We start from the raw sequence: 26,129 nt of genomic DNA, 5'->3' as shown, positions 1-26,129 counted from the left end.
TATTATTATTATTATTATTATTATTATTATTATTATTATTATTATTATTATTATTATCTGTTATTTTTGCATAGACATGCAGAGAGACTGTATATGCATCTCTGTGGGGGGAAAAAAACATGAGGCCAGTTTCCGGTGAAATTCAATCCAGTTATACATAATGATCATTAGCTAATTCAGTAAACTCAATTAAGTATTTTTGAGGACAACATGTATTGGTAAGATGGCTCTGGGATAAAGAATTTTAGTGTTACATGTTGGCAATGAATCAAAGCAAACTAAACAGAAAAAAGAGGCAAACATGCACTTTAACCATTTAGATAATGTCTCATTTGTTTCAGTCACACTTGTAGCAATGAATTGCTTTAATGTAACAGATTGAATTAAGTTGCTGCTTCTCTTTCCCAGTATGGCTGTAAAGGGCTACAAAATGCCCCTGGAGGCCAAAGACCTGTGGTCTCTGAACAAGCGCGATAGCTCCAAAGTCATGGTGCCCAGGCTCCTTAATGAGTGGGAGAAGGAGGAGGCCAAGGCAAAGTTAAGGTATGTTAAACTTAAAAGCTTTGAGCTACACTTCATTTCTTTGTGTTTTGCTTAAAATAAGACGGGCTTTGATGTCTTTTAAGGTGGTCTTACACGATAGTTCTCCAGGCTTCAGACTAAACCTGGAGAACTATCTTCAGTCACTCTCAAGGAAGATAAGCTGTGAGAAAAGGCTGCAGACTTATAACTAGGCTGAAAATCAGTGTCCATGGGTCCGATAGAGTGATGAATCCATATTTTAAATTCTTGCACTGTCATGGTTTGGGGCTGCTGGTGTTGGGGGTCATGGGAAAAAAAAGGTGGTCATACCAACTTGACTTTCAAGCTCATCAGAATTGTACAAACCCCTTTTCACTGGGATTCAAGCGGCCTGATGAGCTGATGAAGTGTTGTTCTAAATGGGGAATAGTTAAAAGGTCTTGATCTGATGATTGGAGAAGGCTGATGCTAGAATAAGGTCTTAGCGATTTCAAAATGTTACTGGAAGCCAAGCAAGGACACAGACAATGTGTTGTTTTTGGCTGCTAACTCGCCAGTGAGAGCACGTTCTGAGCCAGCTGAAGATGGGGTAAGGGATGCTGAACAGTGTCCGCCTTAAGTTCTCTTTGTGGCTCAATGACATTTACAAAACTTTTAAATGTAACATAGTCCAATGATGCCGGCGCACACAGACGTATGCAGCGGCTAATATTGCACCTTTTTGTGTTTTTAAAACCTTTTTACTTTGTCTTCCTGCAACACGCTGACTTTTCTGTTGTGTGCCTTTCTCTTGTTGTGCATGTATTCCTCTAGACCGTTTACATTTCTCCTGTTTGTCATTTATTCCGGCTGTCTGAGCAGTCAGTGAAAACCTAAGAGTTCACATTTATAAACTAATTTGAATTTCTATAAATGCTTTCTTTGATCCACATAATGTGAATTTAAAAAAAGCCATAGCTGATTGTAGCCCCGGGCTCAGGCTTTCAAAGGAAGGGCAGATTTATTAGTTCTTTGTTAGACTAGAAAAGGGAAGGGATGTTGTCGTAGAGGGCAGAGCTCTTTGTGTATGGTTGTGCGCGTGCAGGCGTAGGTTCATTCCTTTTTGCACAAGTGAAACTACTAGCACGTTTCTTTTGTAACCCTAGCAGGAGGGTATCAGTATCTGAAGCTACCACACACCGTTTCTACTTTAAAGAGTTGTGGGAAACTCCATGCACACAGACTGCAGCAACAACTCACACAGAGAGCGTCTGCAGGCATCAGAGAGGATATATGAAATGCACTGCAACATTATAAAGGAAAGCAGCTCGTTTGTAGTAACGCTGCTCTGATGTTTCCTGTACGTTTGTGGAATATCTCGGGCTTTTACTGTCAGAGCTTGTGAGGATTAAGTCCACCTCCCGCTGCTCTGCAAAGTGAATGACTTTTCTCATATTAAGGATGCTGGATTCTATTTTTTTGAGTTTGTTCAGCTTCATGCAGGAGAAATTACTTTCCTTGCCTGCCGGCTGGGAACAGCATTCCAGCTACACGTTGTACCGCTTTAGCAAACACGCTTGACAACTTTGCTGAACTCCGACCTCTGTCAGGCTGCTTCCTCTTTCTGTGCAGTTTTCCTGTCTGTGCATTCTTCTTGTAAAATGAGAGGGTACAGTTTGGTTAGGGCCTTTTCAGTAGTGACCTGTAAACCTGTTTCATGTTAACAGTTGTTTGCTGAACTGTAGTCTCCCTTTACTTCACTGCTGTAATCAGACTCCTGTGCTTTAAGCTTGTATTACACTTTGTGTAGTATGCTGAACAGAAGTTGTCTGAGCTTCTTTTGAGCAAATAATGCCATTAATACCATTTAAGCAAATGCAGCCACCAACAGCCACAACAACTCTTAATGCTGTAGTTTTCGTTGTTGTTTTCTCCCTTTCCGATGTTTGCATCGCTGCTCGCCACTGGAAGGATCCAGGTTTGCAGAGGGAATCTGAAGTATGATTTGTTTATGCGGTATAATTTAGAGCTAAAACAGTTTAGCTACTGAACATTGGCAGTTGCTCTCATAGTGTGATTCATCAGCTATGGTAAATTATAGTCAGTACGTGACAGTGATTTACTGCTTTTCTGGGATTTTTTTATTACATTTCCAGGGATTTAGTATCAACAGTTCACTGTACTTTACATTTAAGTTGAATCCTTTAATGGGTTACAGTGTCTTTGCAATTTAGGACTGAGTAGTCAGCCGTTTCCTCCAATGTTTGCCATAAACTGGCAAACATTTTTCTCATTTATAAACATCATCAAATCTGCAGCTAAACTAGCTTCAAATTGAAGAAATTTTGCTAGCAACCTGAGACGACGTCTAAAGGTCAATAATATTACCTCCTGTATCTTTTGTTGAACACTTTCCTAAATGCATTTGGTATTTTCATCAAAGGAAAGTGATTGGCTAAGAAAGCATTTGAAAAGTTTGTACAATATCAAACGGATATAATAGCAGTCACTTTGACCAAGAGAACAATTGACTTTAATAATAATAATTTATACATTTATACAGTGCTTTTCAGGGCCCTCAAAGCGCTTTACAATACCACTATTCATTCACTCTCACATTCACACACTGGTGGAGGCAGCTACAGTTGTAGCCACAGGGGGCAGACTGACAGAAGCGAGGCTGCCATATCGCGCCATCGGCCCCTCTGGCCATCACCAGTAGGTGAAGTGTCTTGCCCAAGGACACAACGACCGAGACTGTCCGAGCCGGGGCTCGAACCGGCAACCTTCCGGTTACAAGACGAACTGCTAACTCTATGAGCCACGATCGCCCCAGTATTATGATCTGAGGTTTACGTTAGCATAGGTGGTAACCCTAACCACACCATAACCCTGTATTTGGGAGGCAAAAGGCAGAATTTTCATTTTTTTGGAACAAATGTGAATAGTTTTTTGATGTGTCAAAATTTACGCATTCTTATGGAGTTAGTTAGATTTAGTTGTTGGGGTTGGACCTCAGACGGTAAAGCTATTTAAATCCAATGATAGTCAGGAGCTCTGGCAGTTTTTAATTTACTTTTTCGAAACTCGTATCAAATTATTACTAGTAATCGTTTTGAAATATTTTAAAAATCTGGAGACAAATATTTTGCGAGCACAGCACACAAATTGAAAATCTTCTAACATAAGACCTGTAATGCCAAAGATGTATGAGATTTCATGTGAAGCGCAGCATCTTCTCGTTTCTGAACTGTGCCTGTGCCTAGCATGTGGCTTTAACGAAAGCCAGTGCTGACCCTGAAAGCCTGCTGAAAGGGTTAGCAAATGTTAAATATTTGGCAGAGGGAGTCAGACACATAACATGCTGCTTTATCAGTATGAGAGTGCCACTTTCTGCTGCTGTAGTTAACAGTCAGGATATGTGTCATTAAAGAAACTTAAGTTAGACTTTTCCTTCCAAACCTTTTGATCCAAATTGTTGTGCCAATTATCTGTTCACAACAGATGTTATTCAGAAAAAAGCACCTCTGAATCTTGAGTAACATGTTATCTTGGTCTCACATGATTCAATCACTATGCTTGGGTCCTGGTGAAGGTCCAGTGCAAAAGCCTCTTTCTGCCTAGTTCAGGGGTTTCATCCTGTTACTGGGGAGTCTTCCTCCCGAGTGCTTGCTTCTAGGTGCCATCTGATTGTTGGGTTTTTTGTATTATCATAGGATCTTCACCTTACAATATAAATCGTGAGGTAATGATTTGGTCATGATTTGGTGCTATATAAATAAAATGTAATTGTATTGAATCTCTTGCTCTTTTTCTTTCATTCCCATCCTAAATACCCAAATCCTCCCCCCTACAGTGAAGAGAGTGTGGCTAGCCAGGCTACGTACGCCAAGCCCCCGCCGTCAACCACCAACCACATCTCAGGAGGAGGAGAAGGCGAAAGCAGCCCAGAGGAAGTAGAGGTGCTGCTGTCCAGTAAGAAAGTCGCGCACCAGCCATCCTTCCTTCGCGCCCTCGTCAAGGCCTTTGGACCCTACTTTCTGATTGGCTCAGGCTACAAGCTCCTGCAGGATATCATCACCTTTGTCAACCCACAGCTCCTGAAGTAAAGACAAAGATTCTACTCTACTGTTGCGTGCTCTCTTTACTACAGCACACAAACAACTATTGTTCCAGTGTTGTGGAATACCATTTCCAGGACAGATTTTTGCATGCTGCGTTTGTGTTTTTGCATTTCGGTCTTCTTTATGCAGAGCATGCTAGCTGTCTATATTTAAAGGCGTACACTGGCCTTGTTCAGGATGCAAACTCCTCATGTAAATATGTTTCCTCTTTATGCCTTTAGTAGCCCAGGGTGCAAATTCAATGATAGGAGCCTTTCTCAGAAATCCTTATCACTGTGTAGATAAGCTGTCAGAGATGGCTTCCCAGATAGTTTTCCTGCGTGTGTCTTTTGTGGGACTGATGTGTTTGAACATTCCCTCCTGACACTGATGTATCATTCTTACTTGCGGCACAGTGGGGGGAAATTTTAATTTCAAATTTTCTTTCCTTTTATTTGACAGTTATCTTTTGATAAGACAGCTTTTTCATTTATTTTTGTAGTATGCCCATGTAAAATCCTAACTTAATGTTAAAGTTCCAGCCTCTCCTCTATGGAAAAATGGATCTCAGGATTTAATACGATGCCTTATATGTAAAATAGAAAAACTAATTTTGAGCCATTTTTGGAAGTTAATACCGTCTGAGAAAGAGAGGGAAAAAAATAGTGAAGGGAAAACTTTACAGTCCTTCCAAACATTCATTAGAATGTCGGTGGTAACGCCATCCAGTGATTCCTATTTATATTTTACATGTACAGCATGTTTCCTTTCACAGAGATGCTGTTGTTGCTTGTTCCAAATTTTGTCATGTTACAGTCTTTTTCAACATTTAATAAATTCATTGCTCTGCTAAAAATTCTACACACAGTTCCCATGATGACAAAGTGGGCAAAAACTTTGCTTGGAATTCTTTTAAATTTACTAAAAACGGAAAAAGTGCATAAAACATGCATATAAGAATTAAAAGCCTTTGCTCAGTACTTGAAGCACTTTTGGTATCCTCAGTGACAGCCTCAAGTCTTTTTGAGTATGATGCCACAAGCTCAGCACACCTTTCATTCTTGTTTGGAGAACCTCTCAAGCTGAATCGGGATGGATGGAGCGCATCAGTGCCCAGCTAGTCACTGACTGGGCCACTCATTCACAGAGTGGTCTCAAAGCCATTCCTTTGTTATCTTGGCTGTGTACTTAGAGTCATTGTTCGTTTGGGTGAAAATCCTTTGTTCCAGTCTGAGGTCAGGAGTGCTCTGGAGCAGGTTATCATCGAGGATGTCTCAGTACGTCTGCATTCATCTTTGCCTCGACCCTGACAGGTCACTCAGGTCAGCAGGAACCTTCATCATGGGGTATTGTGTACAGAATTTTGTGGTAAAGAAATGAATTTAGCTCATTTTGGAAGAAGGCTGTAACAGGACAAACTGTGGAGCAAGTAAAGAGCGCTCTTCAGATGCACTGTATTTATAATCAAACTTGTAAAAGTGGTTTCTAAGAGTATAACCACAGTAATAACAAAACCCTTAACCAGAAGAAGCAGTTGCCACACACTTAAACATTAAAGACAACTATTTTGTCCCTCATGTTCAGCTTTGACATGCCATTGAGCCCTTTACTGGTTTATATACTATGCTATACTATGAAAAATCTACTGTTACAACAGGATGTACCTGTCATTCTAGCTCTGGCCTTTAAGCTGCCTTTACATACTGTAATCACCCATGGAAAGAGCAGATAATCTGCAGATTAAGTGTATCTATCTCAGGTTAAACAGGTTCTGTTATTTGTCCCTATAGCACGAAATAGCAGTCCTTCTGGAATGCGACATTAGGGAAGTTAGGGAGTGTCAGGAATAAGTGAGTTTCTGATATATAGTATGTAAAGCTTTAAAGGTGACATGCTAAGCTAAATAACGTGTGTCCTGAGTCGCTAACTCAAAAAGATACAAATAAGTCTGTAGCTTTAAAATCTTTGCAAGAGTGATGAAGTAAAATGCACGAAAAGTTAAAACAGACTAGAGTTTTGGTTTAGCTGAGATTTCGGGGAACGTGACTCGCCTTGAGGGCAAAAGCATGAGCACAGTTTGAACAAAGGAGCTTCAGGTGATTGTCGGAGGACATTCCAAGTCTCGTGAGCCTCGTGACTTCTGTGTCCTTGTAACGGTGTCAGAGGACGGCTGATTAAAGAACATGTTTGATTTGGTCTGATTTCAACAGGCGAGCACAGAAGAAATTAGAGGCCTGGGAAACAGTGGTGTGTTGACACACTCACACCATGAGTCAACAAAGCCGCTAAGGTCTCTGCTAATAGTAACACTCTTTTGTGAATGCCAGACTTTTTTTTTTAAACTTTTTTTTCAGGTGTTGAAGGTCAGCAGTTCTTCCCAGTATTTTAAGGCCATAGTTAAAGAACAGATGTCTGTACAGTCCAAACTGTAGGATACCTGGATCATAGTGCGCTAAATGACACTAACATTTTGCAGTGTGTGTCTGCATGGATGGAGGATGGAGGGCTTACACAGGAGTTTACACTTTTGGTTATTTCAGCTTCATGTGCTTTAATCAAATTATTCCTCTTCTTTATCTTTCCAGGATGCTGATCTTGTTCATTAAAGAAAAAGATGTTCCTAATTGGTGGGGGTACACGCTGGCCTGCCTTATGTTCTTCACGGCCCTGCTGCAAACCCTCATACTCCACCATCAATTTCAGTACTGTTTTGTCACTGGCATGAATGTGCGCACTGCTGTCATCGGAGCTATCTACAGGAAGGTATGCAGGAAACGATCCCATTAGATTTTTTTTGTTCTGCAAACAAATTACATTCATATTTAAATTTAGAAGGGAGAAATCAATTGCTTCATAGAAAATATTCTTGTGGTGTTAAGAGTTTTGTCCCCTGATCTTCTGTTTTGCTTGTTTTTTTTTTTTTTTTTACAGGCACTAGTAATAACTAATGCAGCCAAGCGTTCATCTACTGTGGGAGAGATAGTCAACCTGATGTCTGTGGATGCGCAGAGGTTCATGGATCTGACCACCTTCCTTAACATGCTGTGGTCTGCCCCTCTTCAGATTATGCTGGCACTATATTTCCTCTGGCAGGTACATGCACAGATTGTATTTCTGTTACACTGAGTCTTCTCCTTATGCCAAGGGGACTTTATTTAATGCACTCATGAGAATAACAGCTAAAATTTACTGTAATTCGGAAGCTGTCTGACCATTGTCGGTCACTGAGATCATCTTCGTCATCTTCCAAGCTATGACTTCCATTCAGCAGCCTGTCAGAAAAATTTGTGGTTTGTTTGGTAAGAGAGCCTCCTCAACCACCACAAAGGTGAGGACAGGTAGGAAGTGAAGGGCTCAGGAGGAGCTGACCAGGCAGAAGAGCCGCTGCGGCAGACTTTGGTGTTGGCAACAGCATGCCAATACCATGATGCAACAAAACCTGGGAAGAAGAAAGAACCCAGCTGGTTTAGGAAGGAATCTGAACAGGGGTGGAGGAAACCTGCACAGCTAGAGACAGACTGTGACAGCAAGGGGTGTGGGCTCAGTGGGAGAAGGGAATGGACTGGAAGGTCTCGTGGTCAGAGCTGTGGGAAGCTGAGCCACACTGGATCAAGTTCTTTATCCAGTCAGTCTACAGTTTCCTCACCAGACCGTAGGAGGTAGTGGTTATCCAGGACCTGCCACGTTTTTATTTACACACAGGAGAGTTCTTCTTTATTTTGTCTCATAAATTTAATCATTTGCTGACTCTTGTTTATTTTACAGATCCTCGGTCCATCTGTGCTTGCTGGGGTGGCTGTTATGATAATGCTGATCCCTTTTAATGCATTTATCGCTATGAAGACTCGAGCCTATCAGGTATTTCAGTGTAAAACAAACAGAATGAGACATTCACACAATTGATTTGCTTAAAAATAAGTCCCCTTTGTGTTTTAAGTATCAAAATTCACAAGTAAAAACAGCTGGTCTCACCATCATCGTCAGGTGGAGCAGATGCAGCACAAAGATGCTCGTATCAAGCTGATGAACGAGATCCTGAACGGCATCAAAGTCCTCAAGCTGTACGCGTGGGAGAGCTCCTTCAAAGAAAAGGTTCTGGCCATTCGGCAAAAGGAGCTTATCGTGCTACGCAAGACGGCCTACCTCGGAGCACTGTCCACCATGGCCTGGACCAGTGCGCCTTTCCTGGTAGGCTTCCCCCAAATGTCTGCAAGAAACTCATGAAGTAAAGTTGACTACACAGTAAATCGAAACAGGATGAAAACTTGTTCAAATTTGACAGTTTATTGCTATGACACAACTATAGGTTTCAGCACTGCTTTTTGTCTGTTATGGTTTGTTAGTAAAAGCCTTGACAAAGAGCTTTGTCAGTTTCTAGGTCAGTTTTTAAAGTCATATTTTAATAACTTTACTGGCTGGAAGCTGCTTTACATTAACATGACTTTCATTTCCAACTTGTATAAGAATGTCACATGTTGGCATTATTATTAAGAAGCTCCTCGTTAGGGGGTTTTAGGCCTTGATATGAAAATATTTGGATTAAGATTATTTGCAGATACGATCACACTAACCCCATTTGTTTGTTCAGCATTTACAGTTTAATTTACATACACATAATTTACTCGAATGATTTATGATGAGTCTAAACATCTCCCATCAAAGTTTGTTAAGCAGTCTGAAAAGCTCTGGATAAACCTACAGTGACTAAGTATTCTGGTGCACTTGGAGCCACCACAGAAAGTTTGTGTCCCAATTGCAAAAGGCTAAAATATTAAGAAAAGTGTGATTTTGAGACAATATTGGAAGGACCAGAGTGCTTCTAGTGCTTCGACTTTCACCACTCAGCAGGCGTCTTTCTGCAGCGGACTAACAAAACCACAGGAAACTGAACTGAAGCACGTGTATATATACACATGGCCTTACCCTGAGGTCAAGTTTCTGTGCAAAGAAGAAAGGAGAAAAGTCTTCATATGGTGTGTGAGCAGCGTTTCTTTTCACATGTGCTCATGCCTGCAATTGTTATCTTCTTTAGGTCACATTTTGTGGACGCATGTTTTATTAGTTGGGTAAATGAGCACTTCAGCCTTAAAGGTGCTGTTGATATTTAGATCCTTGCTGAGTCACTGACTGTCTGGCATCACGGCTCTGCCTCCTCTCTGCATTAAACCGATGAACCTTGATGTCTGAGTGGTCTGCTTTTCCCATGTGTTTCCAGGTTGCCTTGACAACATTTGCCGTGTATGTAACTGTGGATGAAAAAAACATCCTGGATGCGGAGACGGCCTTCGTGTCGATCTCGCTTTTTAACATCCTTAGGTTTCCCCTCAACATGCTTCCCCAAGTCATCAGCAGCCTGGTACAGGTGGGAACCTTTTTCACCTCCTGCGCTGTGTTCGTGTTTCGTGTTTTCTTTAGCAGAATTCATTGCATGCATCTGTTTATTCTACATCTCAGGCGAGCGTCTCATTGAAGCGAGTCCAAAATTTCCTGAGTCATGATGAGCTGGATCCAGATTCCGTAAACAGGAGCAACACAGTCACAGGTGAAATTAAACAGTTGGATTAACTTGTCAAAACTTTGCTTTGTCTAGTCATTTAGATTACATTAATGCTTGAGTGCAAGTTCACTGTTTTCTTTTTCACCTAGTGACTCCTGCCTGGCCAGTTCTTGGACGACTTGGATTTTTTTTCTCACTTGTGTCATTTTGTTGCTCAACAGAGTTTGCAGTCACGGTTGTCAATGGGAAATTCACGTGGGGCAAAGACGACGCTCCTGTTCTACACAAGTATGCTACGAAAGCCACACATCGTATTTTTATATTCACCGTATTTGTTTTAGTAAAATATTTGATTGTGTGCTTGCAGTATTAACGTGATGGTGCCCCAGGGCTCCCTGCTGGCTGTGGTGGGCCATGTTGGCTGTGGGAAGTCTTCCCTGATCTCAGCATTATTGGGTGACATGGAAAAAGTGGAGGGAGAGGTTTCTGTTCGGGTAGGAATTCCCCTAGTGTTTTTTGAATAACATACCGGGAAGCAGCAGGTGGTTTTGACCCAGTTATTGCAGTTTTCCTTCCTGTAAAGTTTCGCCATTTGATATTTTCGTGTGAAAGCTGGATCAGTTGGCCAGATGTAAAATGAAACGGCTCGTGTTTAATGATGGAACCATCAAATAGTTGTCATCAAGTGTTTTTGCTCCTTTTGACGCAACTTACTTACTAAAAAACTCTGATAAACTCAATAAACTCGTTTTTAGATATTTGTCCTCTGAAAAGATGCGTTTATTTACTACTGCCAAGTGACAAATAAACAAAACAGAACAGACAAAACAAGCATTTTCAAATTCCCGAATATCGCTGGCAGAATGAACATTAATATCTGAACTTCTACAAATGTTTTTCATTTTATTGGATGTTGATATTTGCATAAACCTCCAGTTTATGTCTGAAATGTTGCAGGTAAACATCAACACAGATACTGAAGAATGAAAAAAACGACTGTAGCCATTGTGCCTAAAATTAGTGACGCTCTTTGATCTCTGTGGTTCAGTAACAGTAATGGTGGGAAAATGGACGGTCACCGTGACGACACTATGCAGCTGCTTTAAAACCAGACGTCACGCACGAGGAGTGGCTCTGACAAGTTGCTCTGTTTTAGATAAAGGACACAGAATATACTGCAGCCCATAAAGTCTTCAGGAACCTTTTTACCAAGATTACAAAGCAAATGAGCTGAGGGCCGCTCCCTAAAGGTTTCTCCATAAGGTTGCCCCGTGCTTTTCTTTGAAAATGATGCAGGTTTATGGGACTTGGCTTCAATTTTCTCATTTTTTTAAACATTTTTGTTAATTAAAAACAGTCTACATAATACATTTAAGACCATTATTAACATAAACGTGTATTTAATATATGGGTACATTCATTCTTTAAAATATTGCAGACAGCGTTCATAAGAGTTTGAAGAGTTTGACATTTTGGGAAAAAAATGAGGAGAGCTAGCAGTCTCTTAGCTTAGCTTAACTTAGGCTCAATTCTGGGAGTAATAAGTAATAAAATATAAAATCCAGTTAGACAAAAAGGAAGTTATAACTTAGTACTGTAAAGCTTAGTCTTGAGTGGAATATATGTGTATATTATTTTGCACATCAGTCCTATTGCAGTGGGAATCATTTCTAGAAAATGTGGCATGGTTTATTCTGATAATAAAAGGTTTCCTATTTGAGGAAGTGAGATGAACCTGGTTGTCTGTCTCTATCCTCAGGGGTCAGTGGCTTATGTACCTCAGCAGGCCTGGATACAGAACGCCACCCTGCGGGACAACATCCTGTTCGGGAACCCGTACAATGAGCAGAAATACAATTCTGTCCTGGAAGCGTGCGCCTTAACCCCAGACTTGCAGGTGCTGCCTGGAGGAGACATGACTGAGATAGGAGAGAAGGTACAGAAGCACAGGGAGCGAGTTTAGTCTCCTTGATTTTAATTTTTAATCTCTTTCTGCATCTGTTTTATTTCCAATTTTCTCTCAGCACTTGTTGATGACTTTCATCAAAGATCTCTCCTGAATTTATTGGATACGCGTTGCTAATGTAATCAGGCTTCCGATTCGAGGAACTCTGATATAAATTCAGCCTCGGCCTTTTTATTTGGTTTTTGTCCTGCAGGGCATCAATCTGTCTGGTGGTCAGAGACAGAGGGTGAGCCTGGCTCGAGCTCTGTACAGTGATGCTGATGTCTATCTGTTGGATGATCCGCTGTCCGCGGTGGACGCCCACGTGTCCAAACACATCTTTGACAACCTGATCGGCCCAGAAGGGGCTCTGAAGGGCAAGGTGAGGAGACTCTAAACCCAACTTCTGTCCTGGTTAGTTTATGATGTAAAGGTTCTCTGTAAACAACACAACCAGTAAATATGACATGAATCTTTGTCCCATTATGTTGTAAATGAACTGCTACTTTCAGCTCAGTTTTACTGCTGAAGTCTACTACTACTAAGTGTCATTCACCCAGTCACACACAGCGTTTTATCTAGTTTTTACATACACTCACACTCCGTTCAGTAACTTACACGCCGATACTTCCAACACATGGCCTGGAGGAGCTGGGCATCGATCCACCGGCCTTCTGTTGGTGGACATCAGGTGGTTGTCTGGCTCTGTGCCGGAATGCGACCGTTAGAGTCTGAACAGTTTCATGTACTTGTATTTATGTAGTACTTTCCTACTCTTCCTGACCACCCAAGTGCTTTAGACTACCATTATAAACTTCTGCAGTTCAGTGTGAAACGGACAGCCTCACAGAGCTGTAATTTTATCAGAAGAGGAAGTTGTGTCTTATCTTTCTACTGGACAGGAAGTTTTATGAGGTTTGATCACTTTCCAATCTGCTGATTTTTCATATTTATGACACCAGTTTGTAAAAAGAGTAACTTTGTGTGGCAGCGTTCTGCTGGAAGTAGTCATATTCAGAAGTTACTGAACCTGACTAACAGCTGGTTTTCTTTATTTATATACTGTACAATGCAGTAATTAATATAGTATGTACAGTTGTATCTTTTTCTCCCTCATTAGTAAGATGCTACTCACTGTTCTCTGCCGGTTCATTAGGTTTTTTTGGGTTGGTTTTTTTTTCCTTCTCTCTTTTGTTACTTTAAAGAGAACTATGAACCAAAAGTGCATTCAGCTAAATTGTAATGGCTGTAGCTTTTAAAAGTAGGAACAAGAACCTAAAAAGTACACAGCGGTTCAATATTTATTTTTAAAAAATGAGGGGAAGGGTGTGGAGACCTCTGCCTTTTGGTGAAATTAAATGCAGGTGTTTCCTGTCAGGTGTGAGTGTGCGTCCTGTATTTATTTAAGAAACAGGGATGTATGAAAAGGAGAGTTGAAAGGAAATTATGAGTGCATGCACACATATCTCTGAGCTTCCCAGAAGATGAGTTGTTGTGATAATCTTCTGAGATTCAATCGTCACACATGGCTTTGTCACCTCAGTGCTTTCTAGGATTAAATTGCTAGAAGTTGAGAGAAGTTTATTTTTGGCTCACCTGCTTCCCATCACCCAGATTCAGCAAATTCAGGATGTTTTTTCCCCCCCCCCAAGAACCAAATCTCAAGAAAACCTGAGTCATGCAGCAAAACATACACAACATAACAAAACAAACATAACTTGCAAGTCATTCTTCATCAGAACGGTCAAATACAAAAGAAATCGAATGTTTTGGAACAGCCAAGTCAAAGTCCTGACCTTGTAATAATAGAAATACCATGAAAGTGAATATCTGGAATCCAGCTTGCTCTAAAGCTCCTCTCACCTAATGTGCAGGACAGATCGGCGGTTCCTGCAAATGTGGTTTTCGAGGTATTGTTGCACAAGGCTGTACGCAGAAAATAAGCGCTTGGGATCGCGTGCTTTTTTCCCCCTCCCAGATGGACAATATTAATTTTAATTTAATTTTAGTTTTATTTAGAAAGAGGGACAATACATATTAATGAACATAACAAATGTAAATATGCCAGATTATAGCCTTGGGCTAAAGGATGATCTTCCTCAATAATTAAATCACTAAGTCTAATATTTTCATTTTCGGCAGTTTAATTGGTCTTGTTCATGCAAATGGTAATTGTCATACTGGTTTATTGCATGACAGAAGTTTCTTGTGTTTGACTCCAGACACGCATCCTGGTGACACATGGCATCAGCTTCCTGCCTCAGGTGGATAATATAATGGTGATGGTGGATGGCCGGGTGTCAGAGATGGGCTCCTATCAGGATCTCCTCAAGCAGAACGGAGCATTCGCCGAGTTCCTCAGAAATTATGCCCTGGAGGATATTATGGAGGAGGATGAGGCCAGCGGTACGGCATTTCCTCCCCTTACATATCACCTCATGTTGGTGCAGAATGGATTGATGGTTCAATAGTATCTCATGCTGGTTTTCTGCTCTCACAGATGAGATCATTGAAGATGACGAATTGTTCCCCGATGACGCCCTTAGCAACCACACAGACATGGTGGACAGTGAACCAATGATCAATGAAGCAAAAAGAAGTTTTATAAGGTAAATTGAAAAAAAAACTGGATATTTAAACTTGGATGAGATAAAACGGTTGTTGCATAAACTCCAAACTTTGTCTTTTTTTTATCAGGAATTTTTCAAGAATTATATGAGCTTTTTAAAACATTAAGCAAATTGAAAAATATGGAGTCTTTTTGCACAAAATAGCAGTTGAATAAATGCATTATCGCCACCAGTTATCCTGACCCTGTTCAGTAGCGTGAGCTCATTGCCCTGTGCCCCTTTTTACAGGCAGATGAGCATTATGTCCTCAGACGGAGAGAACCCCAGGTCCCGTTCAGTAAGGAGACATGGCTGCAGCCAGCGAAAGCATTCAGAGTCGCAAGACAAGAAGAAACCGCGCGAGATGGAGAAACTCATCCAGGCAGAAACGGCAGAAACCGGCCAGGTCGGTGCATCGTATTTCAATTCTTTTTAACCTGCAAATATATAACTGCTCATTTTAAAGTTCTCCACCTTTGATCTTCTGACCCACGACTGCTCAGCGTTCACTGCAACATAGCAACCTGGTATTCACTGGTTGGACCACATCGACCCCTGAATTATCTTTTGTTTTGATCCCAGGTGAAAGGAAAGGTGTACTTGGAGTACGTCAAGGCAGTCGGACCACTGCTGTCAGTGGTCATCTGCTTCCTGTACGGCTGTCAGAGCGCTGCCTCCATCGGAACAAACATCTGGCTCAGCGAGTGGACCAATGACGCCGTGATGAATAGCACTGCGGAAAATGTTCAGATGAGGGTGGGGGTGTACGCGGCACTGGGGTTTGCACAAGGTAAGACACGCTGATGCTGAATGTTTATTTAAATGCATGTATTGTATGCGGAAATGCAAACAGCTGCCATGTCGGATTGTTGAACCTGAATGCCTACTTTATACTTCCACTTCCACCCTCACAGCTTTTTCTTTGTGTTTTACTGAAATAATCGGAACAGATTTGCTTTGCAGCCAGTTGAAATGCTTCTCTTTTGTACAGTAAACTCTGGAGAGATGCTGTGAGCCAAAGGAGAGTTATTCTGATTACAGCATCGTTAATTGGAATACACTGAGCATTGTTCTTGTATACAAGAGACATCCTTTTTTTTCTTTAACTGCGGCTCCTTTCATGGTGAACTGCTCCCCTGACTACCTCACATTCAGGACAGAAGCTGCCCATGTCTATTTATAACAGCTGCTTTCTCGTTCTACAGTGAAACTTTCCTCCCCCTAATCAATTTTTCTTCTGCTCCTGTGGTTTAACCTAATCCCAGGTATCCTGATCATGATTGCTTCCTTCACATTAGCCATGGGGAACATCGGTGCAGCCAAGAAGCTGCACTTTAACCTGCTCACCAACAAATTCCACACGCCCCAGTCTTTCTTTGACACCACCCCTATAGGACGCATCATCAACCGCTTCTCCAAGGACATCTACGTGATAGATGAGGCTCTGCCGTCCACTGTGCTCATGTTCCTGGGCACCTTCTTCGTTTCTCTCTCCACTATATTAGTTATTGTTTCCAGCACACCCATTTTTGCTGTTGTCATAGTACCCCTGGCTGTCATATACGTCTTTGTCCAGGTACTTGGGTGGGGTCGGGTGGCAGTGTGGCTCGCGTGCCAAATGTGTCCTCTCAGTTCTTCTTTTCCTTGAAAATGTGGGGCTCTTCCTCTTCCTCAAGTGGCATGCTGCTTGCATGTTTGCCGCAGCAAAATTTGTAACCGTCAGGTTTGGCTTGTTTCCTCCGTAGCCTGCAATGTTGTCCATGATGAGCACCTCCTGCTGTCATTTTTTCCTTTTCAGTTGTAAATTCACTTTGCTCTTTCTCCACAGCCAAAACACTTCCTGTCCTGCCTGCAGCTTGCTGCGATGCACATGTACACACACACCTCACAGATCACGCTCCTAAACACATTCACACCATCACTGTATCGTGAACAAAATCAAAGTCACGTCAGTCAGTTTTTAGTGATCTATACCCCCCTCTAGTGGTGAAGCACTGTTAACACAACTAAATAAACTTTATTTTTATCGAAGGCCAGTGTGACCTCACCTTCTTAGGTGAAATGATAGCAGTATCTCACATTTCTCTGTTGAAGTTAATGAAATTTTTTAATTATTTAGTCTTTTAAAATTTCCACATCTGGTAGTTTTCCATTAGATATTAAAAGTAAGCACCATGTGCACAAAAGGGAAGCTTAAATGAAAGAATATGCTGATAAAATGCCACTTATGAGGTGTATAAGTGGCACCGTAGAGGACTGACTCTGGGAAACCTGCACTGACACTGAAAGTCGCTGTCTCACAGGCTGCTCATCCATTTAACGCAGGCGTTATTGTGTTGTCACACCTGACCCCCTCCCCTCCTGTCTCGCAGGTGCGCTGCTGTTGATTAACTGCCTGCTGTGCCGGGCCTACAGTATGCTGCAGGCAGCCAAGCTCACACACCGCAACTTACTTCAGGGGGTCCTGCGAGCTCCGCAGGGCTTCTTCGAGAGCACCCCTACTGGGCGGTTACTAAACCGCTTCAGCAAAGATGTGGATGCTATAGACTCCCAGATCCCAGACAATATTGACATATGGATGCGCACTTTCTGGTACACACTGAATGTGCTGCTCATATGCTGTGCCCTCACCCCAATGTTCCTCATAGTCATAGCCCCGTTAATGGTGTTCTATTGGTGGGTTCAGGTAAATAGGAAAAGAGTCTGCTAACTCATTAATATAACATGCATGTCTGCGAGTGCTGTTGTGTGTGTGTGTGTGTGTGTGTGTGTGCGTGTGTGTGTGGTAGTAAACAGCTGCATGTGTTTGAGGCAGTGATCGTTGCTCGTCTAGATTTAGTTGCTGGTCTAGATTTAGTTGCTGTGTGGTTTGGCCTAGTCCAGTAGTCATAAATTGTTGTGGCCTTAGTCGCTCAGTGGCCAGTCTGTAGTTTAAGACTGTGTGAGCCGTAGTTATTTCAGTTGTTTTATGGGTTTAAAATGCAGCAAAACGTCAGTTAAACTGTTTTTTGCTGTAATCAACAAATGTGAGTTGGATTGCAGTTAGTGCTGGGCAGTATGACCTGAAATATCTATCACACAAGTATTTGCACAGTAGATCATGTTGTTGTTCTTGTTATAGTTACTGCATGAACACATCTGACCAATCACGTCACTGCATTTGGCACTCGTATCTCAAAGCGCGCACTGTACTGAATATAGACGTGGTAAAATAATAGTACTTTGCGAGAGACACAGCTGTACGTCTCTAAGTCAGTCAGCTCTGTGAAATGATTTCTGTGTCGTCAGATGCTGTCCCAACAATAGTAAAATAGCCCCACTGACATGCTGAGATATGTATGAAAGCTTCAACTCTGGAGTCAAACCATGAAATTCTCCCCGCCGCTGCCTTCTCACGAGAATCGGATAAAACCAGAATCTCAAGTTTCTTCCTTTTCTTCTTCACAAACGTCAGGACCAGCTCGTTTCACATCCACGTTATTTTTTTCATTGAACTCGTTCGGTTCGGTGTGTGTATGTTACAAGTTCATATCTGAAAAATTCAGAATTTCGTGTCACTTTTTGCAACACACTCATCGTGTAATGGGCTTAATTCCTAAAATTCCTGTCGGTTCTGATTCAAGAATCGATATGATGCCACTTTTCGTCATTTTAGCAAGTCGAATAACAAAAAGTTTTCACGTCAGTGCTCCTGCATACGAGCTTGTGAGTGAAGCATCACATTTATAAGTTATTCTTCTAAACTTTGTAGCCCAAAAAAACCCCTGTTAGCCTTGAGAAAAGTCTCTGTGTACCAGATATAAAGGTATACAGCCCAGCACTCGTTACAGTCGATCCACGGAGGCAGGGCTTCTCTTAGGGCAGAAATAATATTACTAACTGCAAATCAGATGTGGATAAAGAGCCGTGCATGTTTTTCCTGCTTTTAACACCGTTCAGTGTGTCATAAAGAAACTTATCTGTTCCTCTGCGAGGTTTCATAAAGCAGTAAAGAACAGCTTTTAAGGAATTTTATTTTTCATTTTGCAAAACATATTTGGGCCTTTGCGCTTTAAATTAACTGTCATTGTTGGCCTCATACAGATATATCTGTATCATCATATATGTTGTCCCATATGCACCACAAAAAAATATAATTTTGGCTAAAATGCTGTCAGGTTATTTCAATAGATGTGTTGGCCCCAGCCTTGAAGGATCCAGTGTAATTTGGTTCTAGTTTGGGAGCTCGTATTACTTATTAAAAAGCTCATGCATGAACTACATTTCTTTATTTACATCCTGTTTTTTAAACAATCACATGCACAAAAGATGAGCAACTTCGCCGAGGACAGGGCAAACATTTCTGCTGTGAGAGCAGCCCTTTCTAATCTGTTTAGTGGTGTTGGTGTCAGCAGCAGTGGTTAGTGTTGGTGGTATCTCTCTATAGTGTTCAGCACTGCTGTGTTAATATACGTTTTAATAAATGCTACGAGATATAATCAACACTAACATTCACAAAATCAATTTCTGCTGATTACGTCGTCAGTTTTAAAGCCTCATAGAAAAGGTGGTTGTCTCAGTGCTCAAGCAACACTTTGTTGCCTATATGCAGTTAAAGGGCAAACTAACAATTTTAACACATGGTGTCCTTTTTACTTTTCTGGTATCAGGGTTATCTCGGCTTTCTATTGCATATCACAGGTTTATCTAACTCATCGGATGAAATTGTGCAGTGTCAGCCCTTTGGCTTTCAGTTAAGTGTGCAGGCATTTAGTTGAAGGCTCAAACAGCTGTTCAATAACTAGGTGACTAGAATATGAATGAGTATGAATCTCTTTTTGTCAGGTGCCAACTCACTACAGGTTTTTCTTATAGGATTTTGAAAGGCTTTAGGACAGGGGTGAGCAACTCCAGGCCTCAAGGATCCTGCAGGTTTTAGATCTCACCCTGGGTCAAAACACCTGAATCAAATGATTAGTTCCTTACCAGGCCTCTGGAGAAGTTCAGGACATGTTGAGGAGGTCATTTAGCCGTTTAAATCAGCTGTGTTGGCTCAAGGACACATCTTAAACCTGCAGGACACTGGCCCTCGAGGCCTGGAATTGCCCACCCCTGATTTGGGATAATACAGTTAGGTCTGGAGGTGACTGGGAAGTGACACAATTTTCACAATTTAAGCTCTCTGATGCCACAGAAGATGTAGTAGATGAAGAAAGTTGTCTGTTAAACTTCAATGCTTGGCTGAATCTGAGTGAGCCCAGCAATGTGAGACCGTGTTTACGTCACAGCCTGTCGGCAGAAAATATAACTGCATATTCTCCACAGAAGATTGGAAATTAACACTAACATTTCCAGAGTAATCTGACCCAACAGAAGCATGTAGATGGAGAATAACATGCGATTCTGCCAGTGCAACAAAAACGTGAGACATTTCAAGGACAATGATTCAATTCAATTCAATCCAATTCTATTTTATTCATACAGAAATTGCAGCAACAGTCGTGTCAAGGTGCTTTATAGTGTACGGTTAGATCCTACAATAATATATTCAGAGAAAAACCCAACAATCATATGACCCCCTATGAGCAAGCACTTTGGCGACAGTGGGAAGGAAAAACTCCCTTTTAACAGGAAGAAACCTCCAGAAACTTCAGGGAGGGGCAGGGCCATCTGCCGCGACCGGTTGGGGAGAGATTCACCTGGCTCCAACTCAACCTGTGATTTAAACCAGTGCCCAATTCTTTTTAATGTTGAGACTGATTGCTGGTTTGCACCTTGTGGTGAACCCTCTATATTTACTCTTGTGGCATCTCGGTTTACCATAGGTGTGGATAATGATTTACGGACATCCTAAAGAGTGTTATCTACGTTTTGTTTTTTTTTAACCGTGGAAGGAATCCTGTGATCATTCATCCATTATCTTTGTTTTCTGCAGATGTTTGCAGATGTCTTTTTTTATCATATTAAGTACACATTAACTCTTTTAGAATGAACTAAAATGTTTATTAAGCCATTAATTGTAGTCAAAGGGAAGCCTGATTAAAGTGGGCTCATTTAGCCACATGTTGTGCCATGACCACATGAGGTATATACGTCTCATATTCTAACCTTTTCCTGTGTAACTAATAAAAATATCTATAACGTAGGTTAATTATCAAGTCATATTTCACATCATGAACATATAAAACTGTCTGTATGATTTATTTATTTTTTAATAAATAAAATTGCATCTTTCATTTCAAATGTGGCATAAAGGGCAAAAATGATAAAAGTTGCGTCACTGCCCAAAGATTTGCTTACCCAACTCTCAGTTTGTCTTTAAGGGAATATTCTGTGTCCTCACTACGTGATACTAACTGCACACTCACACAACTAATATCAGCTTAACAGTAACACTAAATGTTGTTCCTGCAGCTTTGTCATGGCATCCACTTTGCATCGCTTGTCTCTCTGCCATATTCGTCTTTAATCTCACTGTGCTCAGAAACTACCAAATACTCAGAAAAGCAGAGCTATCGCTTCAAGCTTCTAACACTTTCAGAAATATTACAGCTGTTTGTGTATAAATTTGATTTGGATGCAGATATATGTGTAATGAAAAACAAAACACCTGCAGATAAAAAATCACCTGTTCTGTCAGCTTTGCGGATTTTATTAGTGAATCTTGTTATTTGTATTAGTTTAATATGCTTAAATGCTTAAAAGCTCAGGGTCAAATATCTGCAGTTGTTTTGTTAACATAGGCTTTCTTCATTACTCTGTGTGGGTGTGCGTGTGTATGCGTGTGAGCCTGTATTTGCATCATATTTAAACATATCTAAACACATGGAAAGCCTTGTTGTGTTTTAACATTGTCTGTTTTTCTCCCCCTCAATGCTTGTAGAGATTTTACGTTGCCACGTCTCGGCAGCTAAAGCGTCTGGAGTCGGTCAGCCGCTCTCCCATATACTCCCATTTCTCTGAGACCATCACTGGCTGTAGTGTAATCCGAGCATATGGCAGGCACTCTGCCTTTGTTCTGATGAGTGATATCAAAGTGGATGAGAACCAAAAGAGTTACTACCCTGGTATAGTGTCAAACAGGCAAGTATCCTGCTCCAGCAGAGAAGCAGCTGTGTTCCAGTCTTGAGTTCTTGTGTCGCTCTGTGCACAGCCACTGCATGTAAAAATTCTGCGTCTCTGTTTGGCTGATTCTTTCTGCTTTGAATTTTGTTTCAAATTGTGGTTGCACATAATCTGTTACTTATGGAGCCCCTAAAGTTCTATAAGGTGGGTTTTTTAAAAATCTCATTGTCTCGTGTGCACAAATGGCAAATATCTAGTGTTTATAACTATAGGAAGGTAAGGAGTACTCATGCTCAAAGACTTCTTCTCTTCTATTCAGCCTTAAGTTTGAGTGACAAGATGAGAAAATCAATCCTGCTCGTGTCTGTAGGTTTATTATGGTTAACTACAATGACTGTTTAAACTCAAATTGCACAGTGAAATTTTGGTGGCTTCTAACAAAGCTTAGCAAATCGTTTGCACCTGTGTGCAGCTTTTATGATAAGCTAAGCTAACTGGGTGTAGCATAGGTAATATTCAACTCAATTCAATTTTATTTATATAGCGCCAAATCAACAACAATCGCCTCAAGGTGCTTTATATTGTAAGGTAGACCCTACAATAATAGATACAGAGAAAAACCCAACTATCATTTGACCCCCTATGAGCAAGCACTTGAGCAAGGCGACAGTGGGAAGGAAAAACTCCCTTTTAACAGGAAGAAACCTCCGGCAGAACGAGGCTCAGGGAGGGGCGGGGCCATCTGCTGGGGTGAGAGAAGGAAGATGGGATAAAATACATGCTGTGGAAGAGAACCAGAGATTAATAACAAGTATTGTTCAATGCAGAGAGGTCTATTAACACATAGTGAGAAAGGTCAAGGTCAATATCAAAGTTCTCACCTGATCCTTTTTTAAGAAAAAAGCAGATTTTCTAACATCTGTCCATCTTTTTGGAAAGATGGCGTTAATGTGAAACACTGTCTGAGTGCAAAGAGTGAAAAGCACAAAAGGAATCCGCACACTGTCTATACACACATAAGAAAATATACTGTACTTACTATAGTGTTGCTCCACAATAAAGAATATTTCTAAAGCTTGTGGCTCTATCAATGGCACTGCCCCTTGTATCCCAGTAATGAGTAGAAGTCATTATTGTCGTAACACGAGGTGCTGAATTATCCCGTGTTTTAGTTTCTCAGGTGTTCTTAAGGTCAACTGCATCTGCTGTTTTACAGGTGGCTCGGAGTGCGAATTGAGTTCATTGGAAACTGCATTGTGTTGTTTGCTGGCCTGTTTGCGGTGACAGGAAAGGACAGTCTTAGTCCCGGCCTCGTGGGTCTGTCGGTGTCCTATGCTCTACAGGTACTACTACAGCTATTACAAGAATATGATCTAGATATCTCATTTAACCAGTAATAATGTCACTTTATAGCATTTTTTATATTTATAATGGTTTCTCAGTAAAGCTGCAGTCACTGGTATTTTTACCATGGATCAAATCAGTGTTTTATCCTCTTTTAGCCTATTGTTTGCTTGAAATACAAAGCGCTATAAGTGTTCTCAGTATTGCCTCTTATCACTTTATCAGTTACTTTTAACTTTATGAAAACTCATGTTTGTTGTTTAGCAAAGCATCTTAATTTATTTCAAATTTTAGTTTCTAGCATTTATCCTTTTAAATATTTTATCATCTGTGCCTCACAGTTACTACTCTTCTGATCTGTAATGTGCTTGAGAAATTTCAGTGTTTACAGACTGTTGCTTAAAGAAGAGGGGGTGTTGCACAGTGGTAAACATGGATCTGTCTCTGTATTTTTGAGATATGTTGCTGTCATCAAATTAAGAATGAGCTTCATTTTCTCACTTAAAGCAGATCATTGCTTTCTGAATGTATCTGCATTTTACTCTGTATCACAATTTTATTGGATGGGGTTGTTAACCCCTGGAGGGTCTTAGAAAAATGCATACACTATCGGACCTAGAGCCACAAATCGACCCTAAGACTCTCCAGGGGTTAAGTAACATCATTTATCCTTTTGCTCAGTTTTAGCTAATAAACCTTACTTTACTTGCATGCTAACGCTTCCCTTGAACTTCACCAAATATTATACAGCTTTATTTGAATGAAGTTATATGTGAATAAGTCTTCATATTGCAAGTTCAGCTCTTTAGTATGTAGTTGAGCTGCTTCACGTTCATGTGAAGGGCCTACTTGTTTTCTGCTCAATTTAAAACTTTTTCCTTTTCATTTTGTCTTAATGTCTTTTATGTAAGTCATTTTTTATTTACAAGGCTCTGGAAGTTGTTTTGCTTTGCCTTACTTTGCTGTAGTGGACACACAGCATCCCTTATTGTAAATTTCTGGAGTGTTTGATAAGGCATTGTTTCAATAGGTGACCATGTCTTTGAACTGGATGGTGCGGATGACTTCAGAACTGGAGAACAACATAGTAGCAGTGGAGAGAGTGAAGGAGTACTCTGAGACCAAGACAGAGGTATGTCATGAATATTTCCCTTTAAGCACCTTTCTAATAGTCTGTGAAGATGGGACTGTTCATGTGTTTGCTTTTAAAGTGGTGTTGGCTTTGTGCTACGGTTAAAATGTAGGAATTTAGCCACGTTAAAAAAAAAAACCTGCCTTGTTGCTCAACTCTGCAACACAAGACCTATAAACTGTAACTAGTTCCAGAAATGTTAGCTTACCTGCTGCCAACAAGGGCCCTCTGTTGCAGAGAAACAGGGCACTTATACTGTACAGAGTGTACTTTTTCAGTAGCCATCACAGAAAGTGCCCCTTCTGTGCATTAGTTGGTGTAGCTGTTATTGAAAGCCTCTGTTTGAAGCATCCGGTGCATCCCAGAGGTGAAATAAATATTTGGCAGCTCCGAGTGGCTGTGCAAAGAAGTACAGCTCTCTGACTTCTTAGCCTGATAAACAAATCGGTTCTGGTCCAAGCCAAATAGGCTAATGAGTTGCTCAGAAAGTTTTCCTACCATGAAGAGCTGTGTTTGTGTTTACAGGCCCCCTGGGAGGTGGAGGACAAGAAGCCCCCACCTGAATGGCCCATGCAGGGGAATGTGGAGTTCAACGACTACAGCGTTCGGTACCGAGAGGGACTGGACCTCGTTCTGAAGGACATCACGCTAAGAGTCAAGGGAGGAGAGAAGGTGTGGGGAGGATATGCCGAGATGATTTATTTATCAGTGCAGAATAATGGCTCAGTGGGGTGTTCAACACAAACGTGTGTTTCTGCGCAGATCGGTATCGTAGGTCGTACGGGGGCCGGCAAGTCTTCGATGACGCTCTGCCTCTTCAGATTGCTGGAAGCTGCGGGAGGCGAGATCACCATCGACAACGTGAAGATATCAGAGATAGGCCTGCACGACCTGCGGTCTAAACTCACCATCATTCCACAGGTACGACTGTCAAATTCTGCCTCAATGAAGCACCTGTATGTTTGAAAAGGATTATATGTCAGTATTTGTGCTAATAATCTTAATTTTTCAATGAAATATGTACAGTTTAGATCTCATACATCAACAGGAAAAAAACTAAACTAAATGATTCAGAGTCGTAATTACAGTATAAAAAGCATCTATTTACTTCTAACACTTATTAGGGTCTGGTATAACTCAAGGACCAAATCTTTTAAGCCAATGCGGACATAGTGCAGTTAATATTATTCAGTGTGATATCTGCTACTGCTGTCTCAAGCTCTATATTCCGCTATCTCTAGTCGGGAAACATCTGGAATCACCAGTCAAACAACCCCCTGTGAGCAGCCACTTGGCAACAGTGGGAAGGAAAAGCTCCCTTTTAACAGGAAGAACCAGTTATTGTAAAAATGTTATTGTAAAAATTGTTCAAAGATTATGTGAAAACAGCTTGAGTCACATAAACGGGGTTATTTAGATTGTTGTTATGTTGACTGAGGCTCTGGAGACTGCTAATTCTTAATTTAGTTGCTGATCTGTCTGTCTGCTGTAAACTAAAGCCCAGTGCTTTGCACCTTACCAGTGATACCCACCACCACCCTGCACCCACCCAAGTTCACCCTGCCACTCTGTAGCATCAAATGTAGCACCCTGTAGCACTCTGTAGCACCCTGCCACTCTGTAATATCAGAGTGAGAGCCCAGCTGAATGTCCATCTGTCGGTTTTCCTTTCCAGCCAGGGTTGTGGTAGCTTATCCTGCTCACCTGTGTTTCTGTGTTTGCCTCAGGAGCCTGTGCTGTTCTCTGGGACACTGAGGATGAACCTGGACCCTTTTGAGAAGTACAGCGATGAAGAGGTGTGGAAAGCCCTGGAACATTCTCACCTCCACAAGTTTGTCAGTAACCAGGCAGCAAAACTGGACCTCGAATGTTCAGAGGGAGGAGAGAACCTCAGGTACGTTCAAAGACAAAGAAGCACGGTGAGCAAGGCTTGTCTGTAAATGCTGTTTCACTT

The 26,129-nt window shown here is 41.3% G+C and overlaps 1 protein-coding gene across 3 annotated transcripts in view; it reads left to right on the top strand.

Moving 5' to 3' along the window:
* abcc3 (ATP-binding cassette, sub-family C (CFTR/MRP), member 3) overlaps nt 1-26,129 on the top strand; it is a 54,590-nt gene that overhangs the window by 26,905 nt on the left and 1,556 nt on the right. Inside the window, exons 7-29 of one of the 3 annotated variants that reach the window (XM_005721899.1) lie at nt 409-543; nt 4,358-4,606; nt 7,190-7,367; nt 7,536-7,697; nt 8,370-8,462; nt 8,589-8,792; nt 9,820-9,966; nt 10,059-10,146; nt 10,323-10,389; nt 10,469-10,595; nt 11,861-12,037; nt 12,261-12,428; nt 14,269-14,452; nt 14,547-14,655; nt 14,905-15,061; nt 15,238-15,445; nt 17,028-17,341; nt 21,518-21,717; nt 22,916-23,042; nt 24,074-24,175; nt 24,701-24,847; nt 24,938-25,096; nt 25,903-26,069. In XM_005721899.1, coding sequence (XP_005721956.1) covers nt 409-543; nt 4,358-4,606; nt 7,190-7,367; nt 7,536-7,697; nt 8,370-8,462; nt 8,589-8,792; nt 9,820-9,966; nt 10,059-10,146; nt 10,323-10,389; nt 10,469-10,595; nt 11,861-12,037; nt 12,261-12,428; nt 14,269-14,452; nt 14,547-14,655; nt 14,905-15,061; nt 15,238-15,445; nt 17,028-17,341; nt 21,518-21,717; nt 22,916-23,042; nt 24,074-24,175; nt 24,701-24,847; nt 24,938-25,096; nt 25,903-26,069 — 3,669 coding nt within the window. Of the gene's footprint in view, nt 1-408; nt 544-4,357; nt 4,607-7,189; nt 7,368-7,535; nt 7,698-8,369; nt 8,463-8,588; nt 8,793-9,819; nt 9,967-10,058; nt 10,147-10,322; nt 10,390-10,468; nt 10,596-11,860; nt 12,038-12,260; nt 12,429-14,268; nt 14,453-14,546; nt 14,656-14,904; nt 15,062-15,237; nt 15,446-15,920; nt 16,232-17,027; nt 17,342-21,517; nt 21,718-22,915; nt 23,043-24,073; nt 24,176-24,700; nt 24,848-24,937; nt 25,097-25,902; nt 26,070-26,129 lie in introns of those variants that run through there. The other 2 variants (XM_005721900.1, XM_013913404.1) reach the window with 2 other exon arrangements.

This window comes from Pundamilia nyererei, unplaced genomic scaffold (assembly GCF_000239375.1).
Source record: "Pundamilia nyererei isolate P.nyererei 1_Seehausen unplaced genomic scaffold, PunNye1.0 scaffold00005, whole genome shotgun sequence".
Lineage (NCBI taxonomy): Eukaryota > Metazoa > Chordata > Actinopteri > Cichliformes > Cichlidae > Pundamilia > Pundamilia nyererei.
The sequence above is the reverse complement of the archived record's forward strand: the minus strand, read 5'-3'. Positions and strand labels throughout refer to the sequence as shown.